Source organism: Oryza sativa, chromosome 8 (assembly GCF_034140825.1).
Source record: "Oryza sativa Japonica Group chromosome 8, ASM3414082v1".
Taxonomy (NCBI): Eukaryota; Viridiplantae; Streptophyta; class Magnoliopsida; order Poales; family Poaceae; genus Oryza; species Oryza sativa.
In genome coordinates, this window is record NC_089042.1 from 1,392,659 (window position 1) to 1,405,937 (window position 13,279).

Sequence of the window (13,279 nt, forward strand, 5' to 3'; positions counted from 1 at the left end):
CCCAACACGGGTTGGGCTACTTTTATACCCAACCCAAAGTACATAATATGCCCTTGTCAGACACGACTCCTAACTCTATTACAACTTAGGATACGAACAAGTCCCTAAGGCAGACTCTTACCAACTCAAACTGTAAGTAAATTACATAAAATATCTAATTAATAGATACAATTGCTTTTTTCAGACTCAATACGCACGTGGCAATCCTCATGAAGCATATCAACCCGATCCGACAATGATTGCAATGCCATCTTGTCGGAATCGACTTCATCGGCTACCTTGTCCGACTCGAACTCTGCCGATGCATACCTTAGCCGATTCGATCTCCAGCCGATGCGCACTCTGTTTCCGAAACCATCAACCTCCTTCGATTCCGCTTCGGTTTTAATCTCTATCTCCGATCCATGATTTACCAAATTTGGTCCTTAACACCGACACCGACCTCGACATTGTTGGTGATCGGGAGCTACAAGCCTACCACATGCTGAAGGACCGGGAGTTCGGCCACACCAGGGCGTATGATCCAGAACTTCTAAGAAAAACAGGTATGGATGTTGATTTTCACGCTGTTAGCAGAGATTTGTAGTAGTAGATGAGCCAGGTTCTCGTTTGCTTACTATACAATTTCTGTGCACTTTGAAAGAAACAGAAGATAGCATATCCTTTTGTTTTTTCCATAAGGAGTATACACTTTCATGGAAAGGATTAAGCACACTTCTTGGTTTTCACGATAACTGTAAAATCGATCTTCGGAAAGGAATTTCCGGGTTCGAGAAAAACAGATTTTGGGAAGACATTTCTGGTGCTCCAACTTGCAGAAAACCTAGGACAAATGACATCCATAATCCTACACTTAGGCTTATGCACAAATGGATTGCTATGACTTTGTTTCCTTGAGGTGATCTTAGACCCATTCGGGGAGATGAGTTGATTATCATGTTTGCCAAGGTTAGGAAGACTAAAGTTGCTCCTGTTAAATATATGATTAGGCAATGGTTAGAAAGTATTAAGTATAATGCCCCTGTTGAGTGCACTTCCTTGATCACCCGCATAGCGAACGGACATGGAGTTATCACCACTGATCAAATCGAGTATATCTTCACTGTCCATCCCTATGTGGATGAAACATATTTAATGCAAGGGCATATACTTAAGCATGGAGCCGATGGCTCTTTGATATACTTTTTCCCCTGTACAAATGAAATCCCGTTACCCAATGCGGGGTATCATTTGTACAACTGTCAGGAACTAACCATTCCCCTGCAGACCATAGAAGAATCTCGTGCAGGTACATCCTACAGGGAAACACGCAACAAACCAAGGCAAAAACACGAGGAGTCATCATCATCAACACCCATGCAGATGTACGAGGCGGACTGGGAACCAACGGGGGATGCACCCGGTTGGACCCAAGCACCACGACACAACACAGGAGGTTCGTCCTAGCACAGTGCCAGTGAGAACCGCTGGCAAGCACCGCGTGAAGTACACTGGGGGAACGCGCACACCTGTTCCTCTGGATCAAGCGGGATGCCTCCCGCCTCCAACTGTTGGCGCTCAAGTTCCTCCCAGGACTTGGGTGAAATCACGAGGAGGCTAGACACCCTTGATATGCAGACAGGAGAGATCCAGTACTACCTCGATGGACACATCGTTCAGACGCAAGAATGGTAGGAAAATGCTAATGCTCAGTTCGTTAACATCAACAATCTGATGCAACAACAGCAGGCTGATCTTCAAGCGTACCTTCGCTTCCAAGGGTTCAATCCCTACCAGGGACCCTGAGCGAAAGATAAGCTTGGGGGGAGACATCTCCCCCCACTGAGGTAACTTGTATCACATTGCATATTTTCCTTTTCCATTGCATATTTACATTTCCACATTGCATCCTATAAACCAAAAAAAATGACATAAAAATTTGCAAAATAGAAAATACCAAAAATATAGGTTAGATTTTATTATGCTAGGTAAGACAAGTAGTTCTCTTGATTGAAATGATGAATAGTTGCACTGTTTTATATCTCTTATATATGGATTCACGGTTAAGTAATATCTCAAAGATTAAATAAAAGTGGCCACATATTATCCGGGAACCTGAGGTAAGTGGGCTGCACTTGCTGAACTAAGTCTAGGTTGTTGTGAGATATGAGATAGTGATAAGAGCTGCTATGATCCTGTTCTAAGTTTGACTTAAATTTTGGATGTTTTATTTTCTAAAATGATAAACTTAGAAGTTCATCATTTGATATAAATTCCTACCAGAGCCAAAAATATTCATATTGACAAACCATATATATTTTTGGCACTTGTACTTCCATTGAACTTTGTCAAATTTTTGAGACTTGTGTAGATACTTTTCATGCTCTATGATCAAGATCATACACCCACATATATGCACATGCGAACTTTTGCACTAGAAGTTAGCATCCATCCATTCCATTTATATCTATCATGTTACCACCCAAATAAAGCTCTCTAATTATATGCTTTCTCCTCCCAAAATAATATCCTTTCCAAAAAGAAAGAAAAGAGGGAAAGACATGGTTATGAAAATAAATTCTTGCTCCTCAAAATATTGAGCATGATAAAAAAAATATAGCCATGCCCCCTCCTAAAAAGAAATGAAGGATTTTTTAGAGAAGAAAGAAAGCACAAAGTAGAAGTATTTTCTTTATTTTTTCACATTCCATTTCCACCATATATCACACACTTTATGTACGATCTTGATCTTGAGTATGTCTAGTCATATGCTCTAGTCTAAGTTTTTGACTTAATAATAAATGTGAATACAGGTATGCCATGTTTGATCCCTACCAAGCTCCACATACTAAACCTTAGAGTAGGAATCAACAAGGTTACTTTGGTGAGGAATTCATATTTATACACTTTGAGTGATCGAGAGGATCATTTGAGGAACTTAGATTTCTTTTGAAAAATCATTTGAAAACTTTCGGAATAAAAAGTTGAATAAAGATTGGGTGACTAGTGCTCATCATTGCTGTTCTGTCTTTCAACCGCTCAGGGCAAGGTAAAGCAATGTCTCGCGGGAATCAGGTGTAAGGGTAAGCCACGTGATAAAATTATTTGATTTGAGAGAGAGTACATATACCTTGCACTTGTACATTTGAGAATATACAGCATAGTAGCAACTCCTGATCAATAACCAAGTTTTGTTTCCTTTCGTCCTTTACTCGGGACGAGCAAAGGTTCAAGCTTGGGGTGTTTTGTTGATGGTCGTTATCGATCAGTTTCGCCCGTCAATATTACCGGAATAAAAGGAGAGCTAGTCATGCTTGCAATGCATATAGTGTTAGAATAAAATAAAATCCACTAGTACTTGGTTTACTAACCTCTTGCAGAGAATAAGCAATAAATGGAGAAGAATCGGCATCAAAACACTCGATCGATCAATCAGACGATGCCGAGAATCAGACTTAAAGGAAGATGGGCTGAAAATATCAATTTCAGAAGACCCAAAAAGCCCAAAATTCACAAATCTGCAGAGAGAAGAAGTCAGGGAAGCCGCCAGGCAAAAAGTGGGCTGGTTGGGCTAGCCCGAGGTTCGGCCGAACCCTCCTCATCGTCGTTGGATGCAGGGCTTTTGGGGAACGGCTTAGATTAGCCCCCAATGACGGTTGGAGGGTATTTCCGACCATTCCAACCGTCACAACCGTCATTGGTTGGCTATATAAACTCCTCACCCTCTCACACACTTCAAGCAACAAAGATCTCATATTCTCTCAAGTTAGTTTAGTGCTCTCAAGCTAGTGGAGTAGGAATAGAATAGTAGTCGGAATCCAAAAGTCTTCGGAAGAGTTCGGGTATGGCTCTAGCAGCTTTACTTTCTCTTTTGTAAGACTAGTATTTAATTTAGAATATACTTTTGTATACGACTCTAGTATTGTAATACTCTCCTATTATATGACTACCAGCTTTACAATATGTCCGAGATATTATGATTATACTGCTAGCTTATCTGGGAGATGCATTGGTACGGGTATAATGTTTGCATATGCAATTATTCTATGTCATGACGATGATATTAGAGTAGTATCTGGAAGTTTAGGCGTGGTGTCTAGATTACTGGGTATCATTATTTGGGGTTATATGCTGCGGATGAGAGGTGGGCCGCTGATGGCGACAGCTCAGTATGGGTATTCGTCCGCACGTGTATATAGTCCTAAGTTAATTCCTTGGGGAGGGTACTCCTCCGTATTTAGCCCCAGTTGTATAGTCATGACGAGCTGTCGTAAGGAACTCGGCAGTCAAGGGTGGCTTCTCAAAGTACCACGAGGGCATCGGAAAGGAGGTATTAGCTAGTTAATCATATACCTAGGATGTATACTAGAAGTATAGGAATATATTCTTTTCTATATTCTTTCCACTTAGCTTAGGAGGTTTAATATAAAAATGAGTAGCTTATGCTTGTGTGTCATTCTACCCTGCAATTATATTTATCCCTGCTTAGACATCATTAATACAAGTAACATATAAATATTAGTTTGGTTCTCTCTATTATAATCTTCCCACGGGATAAACAAATACGATACCCTTGGAATACTCTCGGGTGAAAATGCTACAATGGTATATCCGTGCGCTTGCGGATAAACTCTGTAATCATAATATACCATGACTATTTCTGGCACCATTGCTGGGAATTATATTTCTAGTAATGTCGTTAAGAAATACCAACACGTACTGTCGGCCGGCGACGGCGGCGACACGAGGAGAATCTCCACGCTCGGCTTGGCGATGAGGTGGGAAGGAGGGGGAACTTGATCTACGCCGGCAGCGATGACCAGTCGAGGCAGAGAGCCAAGACGCAGCAGCTGAGGTCCGCGGATGAAGCTGCTCGGTGGGAAATCCCGAGGTGCGGGAGGAAGAAGCAGCGGCTGGCGACAGGGTCGCAGACACAGAGGTCGGAGGGCGCCGCCTGCCGCCGGCCACCGCTGTCGTCGTCGCTCACCCGCGCGTGACGGAGGACGATGAGGCCACCGCGCAACGTCACGGGCTCATAGCCATCTCCGTCTTCACCACCTCCGACTCCATGCTCCGATCTCCACGCCTCGCCTAGGTGAGAGGGGAGGAGGGGGGTGGAGGAGAGGATAGGAGGATGCGACGGAGATAAGACGCGACACGGGGTAGGAGAAGAAGAAGATAAGGACGAGGGAGAGAAAGAGAGACATCAGAGATAATTAAGACGCGATGCGGCTCTCTCCCTCCCCGTGCGCTTTTTTCAATTTTAGTCTCGGTTGTACCAACTAGGATTAAAGTGCTGTGTTACTAACCAGGATTAAAGATCCTGGGCGGCCTGACAAAAGACAAACCGGGAATAAAAATAATCTTTAGTCCCGGTTGGTGTTACCTACCGGGAATAAAGATAAAAAAGTTTCGCTGGGCTTCTGATATGTATGTTCTGCATAAGTGTGTGTATTTTGCTTTTAAGTGCTCAATAATGAAACCGATAGTTTCGAATTTTTGAAATTGGTAATTACAATATCATAGGTATATAGAATAAAATATAATACTTTTTATCCCTTACTTTCTATTTCCTTATGTTAATACACACTTCGAAATTACGGAATATAAATGTTTTTTATTAAATAATATGAAGCTTTAAATTAATAATACTGAGTTGTACTTGTTATGGTGTCTTACTTTTAGTATTTTTCTTGATAAAGGATTTCTGAATTTAGGATTGATAAAAATAAAATATTGTACATGGATCGGGGTCCAGATTTTAAGTTTTCATGGTGTTGTCTAAGAAGACAACAGTGCATTTATAAGTGTACACAAAGAAAGTAAATATATTTATTAATCCTTAAAAACTCTCACTTACATATATTTTCTCTTGGAGGTGTCTATTTATAGCCTTAGATTAGCTTTGAACATTTTATATTTGTCAGTTAAACCAGCCATCTATGCTGCCAAAAAACCTAATTTAACCCGGCTTTGCACGTTGGATGTCCATATTTATTGGAAAGATGAGAACATCAAGTGGACTTATTTCCATTGGGGGTAGGCATGTAGATCAGGCTTTTCCTAGCGGTTGTGGCCCAGCCCAACTTCATTCTGTAGGCCATGGCCCATGAAGAGGATGGCGGCCACCTCTTCAATTGTAATGGGCCGATCGTTTAATTCGCTTCCAGTAATCCTCTTGGCCGAACGTTCAGGGTCTGTTTGGTTGCCTGCACCAAGGTTGGCCCGCACCGGTCCATGCAAATTCGTGGTGTTTTGGTTGCCTGCTCGGGCCTCCCAGCCTGTCCATGCGGATGCAAAAATACCCCCTCAGCCAGGCACGGCAGAAACGGTCAATTCCCACTTCGCTGCTTGGCCTGGCTCGACCGATGTGCACCGCTTCACCCGCGCCTGCACCCACGCGTGCAACTCGCGGGATGGGGTCACCACTGCTTCCCCAGAATCGCTCCCTCCCTGCCTCACTTCTCCCTCTCGTGAAAAAAAACTAGGGTTCAACCTAGGCTTTGGCAGCGGCGCGGCGCTGCTCTTCTCGTCACTCCGGCCATAAGCGGCAGCCCTCTCCCCCGATTCTGGCTCTCCTTCATCTGTTCCGAGGTCGTCTCACTTCCTGCCCCCGCGTCGGTCCTTCCCCTCGTTTGCCAGTTCTCTCCGTCGTGCCTGTTGTTCCACTGTCACTCTCTGTCGAGCAGCAGGGTAAGTGCATTGATGGCTATCCATCGCCCATTGCAAGGTTGGGCATCCTCTTCCCTGTCCCTCCTTCCCCAGTTTTTTCTTCTCTATTTGGTTGATTTGCTGTTATTTGAGTGGATGAGAGTATGGGGCCTTCATAAATCTGCTAGATCTAGTAAAAGCTTATACATTTTCCTAGTTGACTTTGGTAGATTTAAATATTGAAACCGTGTCAATGGCTAGATGAATATTAGTTCAATGTCAACGTGTATTGTTGGTATCCTTTTTAGCTGTTCATTTTCTTTCAGATCTACTGTTTTTTCAGTTTCATACAGATTAATATTAGTTCAATGTCAGAGCAAACTTTGGGTGCTTATTTGTTTTTTATGGTGTGCTGTTGTGTTACACTTTTGGCTGTGCACCTTATTTTGCCGATTGTGTTTTGTCTGAGTAAATATCCATGGTCGATGATGGTATGCCACTGGATGTATACATACATACTCAGGTTGTGCTCCTTAGGATGTTGTGTTTATGTTTCTTGGTCCAATTATCTTTTATATGAATTACGGAGTACAAGGTCCATGGATTGGCTATGCTGTTAAGCATATACTTCTAAATCTCTGCATAAGTTACATTTCAGTCTTTGTAATATAATCAGATGTTGACATCCACTGACTAATTTAGTCAAGCTTGGAAGAACAAAGGTAAGTACATGGAACTGAAAATGGCCACTTGGAGATGACAGCTCCATACTCAGTCGTTGTGGCTGCCATTTGATTTCCCAGTTCCATCTGGAAGAAACAACCAGCAAAAAAGGAGGCTAGCAGGAAGCAGCAGAAAATACTAAGCATGATCAATTTTCCCATCATAGCATTTCTGTTTAGAGCATGTATATCTTTTTTTTTTTGGGTTCATAGGACAAATTTCAGAAAGCAGAGCATTGCAATATCAGAAATTAGGCTTATTCCTTTTGTTTGACCTCCTGTGTTGTTTGATATTTAATTTTCTAGGCAATACCATTCTAGTAGTACTGAGCTGTGATGCATAAGAACATACTTATATACACTTGTCATTTTACCAGATTGCAGATATATAAGGCTGTTGAGTTTAAAGATGTCTGTAAAAGGATTGTAATAAGTATGTACTTGTATAACAATTGGTTCAGTTTTGTATAACATCGATGTAATTTTATATACTCAAATACCAAAATGTTTGATCTGTTCCTTGTGAACAACTTCCTGTATGCACGTTTGTTTCCTCAATGCTGCTTACCGATTCTTACAAAAATTACCAACCGAAGAAAATAGACGTGTATGCCAATATTCTAAGTAATTTAGCTCACAAATAATAGTAGCCAAAGACCAAATAAAATTTTAACACAACCTCACGGAGTAACCTCACTACACAGATGTAAACTTTATGAGGGTAACCTCACCACTCACAAGAGAGGGTATTTACACCTAAGATGTATCCATCCAACCAAACAACATCTCCTGCATGCAACCATTCCACCAATCCTTTGCTGCAACCAACCAAACATCATCTCAGCATATCCAGGTTCATCGGATGCGGGTAATCAAACAGCTGCATATGTATCCTTTTAGCCAGACCAAACTCAGCCTGGATAGAAGAGATGAGCCAGACTAAGAGAATACGAGCAACCAAACGCACCCTTAATGCTGCTGCAGCCACTATCTCTGCCCGTCTCCCTCACTCGACTTCCGCTGCTGCTGGAACAGAAAATGGCTGGACAATTCTTTGTAGACAAATTATAACGGCAGTAAAGTTCAAATCCCTGCCGTATCAATCAGTATATATAAGGCAATCTTCTTGCCTTCATTATCTATCTATTATATTATTAAGACAGCTCAAAAAAAAGACACCACGTTCGCTGTGGAGGCTAGAAATTATCACATTAATCGAAGAAAAAGAAAAAATCTACACCGCTAGATCATGATAGATTTATATTTTAACCGTTGAGATTGATCAGAATAGTATAAGTAAGAAAGGATACATGACAAATCCTACTCAAACTATGTAAAAAAAAAATACTATACAGCAAAACAAAAATTCTATTCGGACTGTAATGGCCCAACCGGACAGAGGGCTGAGTCAACGTTTCTTTTGTTTCCAGAAACTTATAAAAAAAAAGGAAAATCAATATGTTTCCTTGGCACTTACCGCATAGACGTGTCAGCTAACAATCAAACTCACTCTGCCAACCAATGCACCCTTTCCTTGCACAGCAGCAGCGGGTGATTTAGTCAGCCACGCGCACGCACACGATGTCATTTAAAGGCAAGTTTAGTATGATCAAAATTTTGTTAAGTAAGAAGTTTAATTGTTTTGTTGGTCGTAGATTGAAAGACAAAAATATATTCCCAATTTTTCTTTTTTTGAGATAATTTTGTGGTTAAAGAATACTATAAATTTCAAATATTACATAATGAGGTATAGAAATTATCAAGACATCAAGATCAAGGTCAGTATTTGGCAGCCTGCCAATGTTCGATCATCAATTCTTGACCATATTCTATCTAAGAATTAATTCACATTTGCAGGACTAAAAATGCCACATTTAATCAAAAGAAAACAAACATATTGCCAAGGGACGGCAAATAAGGCGGCATGCAACGACGGCTTACAGGAATTCTAAAAAAATTATAAAAAATGAAATCATATCAATAATATGGATTGATTTTTTAGTCTTACCGGTGTAGTGAGAGATGACAAAGAAGAGAAGCAATGGGCAGGCGAGCGTACGCAAATAAATGAGATAGGAGGCAATTGCCATAGGAGGGCATGCCGAGGGTGGTAAAGTAAATAAAAATAATAATTATAAGAGTTCAAGTAGGAATACAATTTATAAATGAAAGAAATATCACAATGAGAAATATTGATTTTTGAAAAAATAGTCCACACAGAACACAACAATGACAAATTATAATAAAGATGAGAGAATTAATAGACCCACAAAAAAATAGAGTGGTGTAGGTAGATGGGATATCTAAAAACTATAAACAAAACCTCACATAGAATTTCAATGATAATTAAGAGGAGGGACGATGAGCAGGTCGTTAAGCAGCACTGTCTCGACGATTGGCGGGATTTCTAGAAAGTAAAAAAAACTTCAATCATAATCATGTTCGATTTTTAAATCTCAACGATAATAAAAATGGGAAGCAGCGGGCGAACCATAGAGGAGTACAGTGGCGGCGTTTGGCGAGACTTCTAAAAATTATAAAAACGAAACCCAACGATACAATGAACTCTAAAACCACAAGGTCAAATTTGTAAAGGTTCCAAAAAGAATGAATGAAAACAGTGGTAGATTGAGCAAGCAAATAAAGCGATGACAAAGAAATAAGGCGTAGTGATTGGCGTGACTATTAAAAACACCGGCATGATAAAGTCAGTCTTTCAAAGTTCTAACATAACGAGATAGTTATTTAACAAATTTAAGTAAAACCATACGTAAAAAATAGATAATTTTATATGGGTGCTAGCCGCGCAATTGCGCGGGCCACCAGCTAGTTTTTTTGAAAAAGGAAGTTCAAACCATCGCGTAAATACACATACATTACTCACATCGGCAATTAGGCAACACTAAAGACCAAATCAACGGACCATTCAACCGTAAACTCTAAACTAAGAACAAACAAATTAAAAAAAACAAAAACTAAACGCTAGGACTGATGCTTGAGCAATGAAGACGAGTCCTTCAAACCGGTTGAATCGGACGGAACCGACGAACACGAGGTGTGAGTAGCATGGCCACTCGTCGTCGATGTGGACGAGGACTGCGTCACACCTGAGGACGACGACAACCCTGTAGATGACGCAAAGAGCCCATCCAATGAGATCACCGGCGGCGCGTACGTCGGCACGGGCATCTTGGCCGGTAGCACCGGCAGCTAGCCTCCACTCGATTGGAGTATGGCCATGGCGTCTCTAATAGAAGGTCGCGCGCTCGGATCAGGGTGCGCGCACCAGAGCCCGAGAACGATGACACGCTCCATCTCTGTAACATCGTAGTCATCGTTGAGACGCACGTCGACAACCTTGAGAACATCTCCCTTGCCATACAGATCCCAAGCCCACTCGACCAGCCGAAAGACGCCATCCGTTTGGCTGTCTAGTAGGCTCATCGGTTTCCTCCCGCATGCCACCTCTAGCAGGACGATGCCAAAGCTATAAACGTCAGACTTTACGCTTGCTCTGCCGGTGATCAAGCATTCAGGGTCAACATAGCCTGGTGTCCCGGACACTGCAGTCATTGTCCGCATCCCCACAGTGTGGTCAATGAACCTTGCGAGCCCAAAGTCGCCTAGCTTGGCATTGAAGAACTCGTCAAGCATGACATTGCTCGGCTTGATATCACGGTGCACAACACATTGCCCCCACTCCTCATGAAGGTAGAAGAGGGCTGATCCAATCCCAAGAACAATCTTGACCCTGTAAAAAATAAGTTAGCTAATCTATTAAGTTTAATTTAACAATATATGTTAATTAATACGGTCACAAAGATTGAGATAGAACTAGCGAGGGTTGATAACCTCATTGGCCATGTGAGGAAGGTGCCATTGCCGTGGAGATGGATGTCAAGACTACGGTTGGGGACAAGCTCGTAAATAAGCAGGAGTTCATCGCGGCCATGGCACCAGCCTATGAGCTGCACGAGATTGCGGTGGCGTAGTCGGCTTATCACCTTGATCTCCGACTTATACTCCTTCCTCCCTTGCTTGGAGGAATCTTTGGCGAAGCGTTTAATGGCGACGGCGAGGCCCTGTTCTCTCAGGTAGCCTCGGTACACCGCGCCAAAGCCGCCTTGCCCGAGCTTCTCTTCCGCCGCGAAGCTCTTGGTGGCCTCAACGAGCTCATAGTATGGGAACCGTCTTGGCCCAGTCCCCATCTCGATCTCCACGATGGGCTCGCCGTCGTCGTCTAAGCTGTCCGAGCTTATGTCCTGCTCATCCTCTGCCTCTTTCCTGTTTTTGATTCGACGTCGCCGTATGAGGATAGCTGCAACAGTGAAGAGCAGCACAACGAACAACGTCGCCCCGACGGTTGCTCCCGCTTCAACTCCGGCACGTCCATGCTTATGCTCGAACGACGGGCTCGAGTTGAAGTACCAAGAAGTCAGCTGGTGTAGCTCAACTGATGCGCCCGTTGCCGCCGAGAAGCCGATGGTGACCTTCTCTGGCAAGGCGCTCTTGAGATCAACCTTGTCGCTTAGGTTGTAAGGCGGCTTCGTTGTGTCATTTATCCACAGCTTTACTGACAGGATGCTCGAACTGCTGTTGTAGTCGACGGTGGCGGTCATGCTCCCGTTGAGGCTGAAGTCTGGTAGGGACTCGTTCGTCACAGATACGATGGAGTTGACGTCGATGCCGATGTGGTCGTAGGTTGCGTTGGGGTCGAAGTCGCGGTTTAGATAAGTGTCGAATTCGACGGCGACGAACCGGTCCTCGCCGGTGGAGACGTTGGTGTAGGACTTGTTGGTGAGGCCGAGTCCACTACTGGAGGCATTCTTTGGCAACCTCGATGGGTAGCTGCCGAGGAAGAAGGCCATCCCGTCGCCCCTGTTGTTCCTATCGCTCGGGGTGACGATGTTGAAGGAGAAGGTTGTGGTGAAGCTGGCCACCTCGCCGGTGGCGGCGTCCCAGAGCTGCACCGGTGTCTTGTAGGATACCCGTCCCGCGCTGGTGAAAATGTCCCGAGCGTCGTTCGCGCTGATGTCAATATACCCGACGCGGATGGAGGCTTTGCCTTCAATTTCGATGTTCTGGTTGTTTGAGCTGAAGTTGGAGTAGTTGAAGGACAAGGCGGCGACAGGAGCCGGAGGCTGCAGGTAGCAGACGGAGAAGAAGATGACGAGGCCGGTAGCACAAGTGGTCAACGAAAAGCCGGCCATCGCCGTCGGCGATCCAGCGTCGATAGATCGTGTGCAAGGTGATACTGATACAGTACTGTGATACTAGTACTGTGTACTGATCGGCTTCTCCAGCTGGAGGAGCAACGACACAACTTCCTATACTGCCAGTCTGAGTCTGTATTTGAGGTATCCTCCATTGGACCCGTTCTCGGCCTGGCGCGTGACGACGAAACAAGAGTAAGTCAAACCAGTATTCGTTTCGTCCTTAGGGTACAATGTCACTGAACTCTTCAAATGATTGATACTCCCTCCCTCCCAAAATATAAATATTTTTAGAGTAATGTGATGTCAAACCTTTTAAATTTTGACTATTAATAGCAAAAGAAAAAAGATTGATCATGTCAATTTGATGTTACTAGACTGATCATTAAACAAATTATCATAATATACAACTCTTTTTAGTTAAAACATAGATATTATTTGTCAAAGTAGTATCTCGAAGACCGTGTCGAAGTTTAAAAATATTTATATTTTGGGACGGAGGGAGTAGCATATATTAGGCTGTATTTAGTTCCACGTTAAAATTAGAAGTTTAAAGAAATTAGAACGATGTGACGGAAAAGTTGAAAGTTTATGTGTGTAGGAAAGTTGAATGTGACAAAAAAGTTAAAAGTTTGAAGTAAAAAAGTTAGAATCTAAACAGGGCCTTACTATATGTGTCTTCTCTAGCACTAAAATAAATATAGAGACTGTAAC

The 13,279-nt window shown here is 42.8% G+C and overlaps 1 protein-coding gene across 1 annotated transcript; it reads right to left on the minus strand.

Annotated features, from left to right (window-relative positions):
- Nucleotides 1-10,334: 10,334 nt before the first annotated feature.
- Nucleotides 10,335-12,562, minus strand: LOC4344559 (L-type lectin-domain containing receptor kinase IX.1). The gene is given in 2 exon segments (XM_015794304.2): nt 10,335-11,103; nt 11,205-12,562. Coding segments are annotated over 2 exon segments (2,127 nt in total).
- Nucleotides 12,563-13,279: the final 717 nt, after the last annotated feature.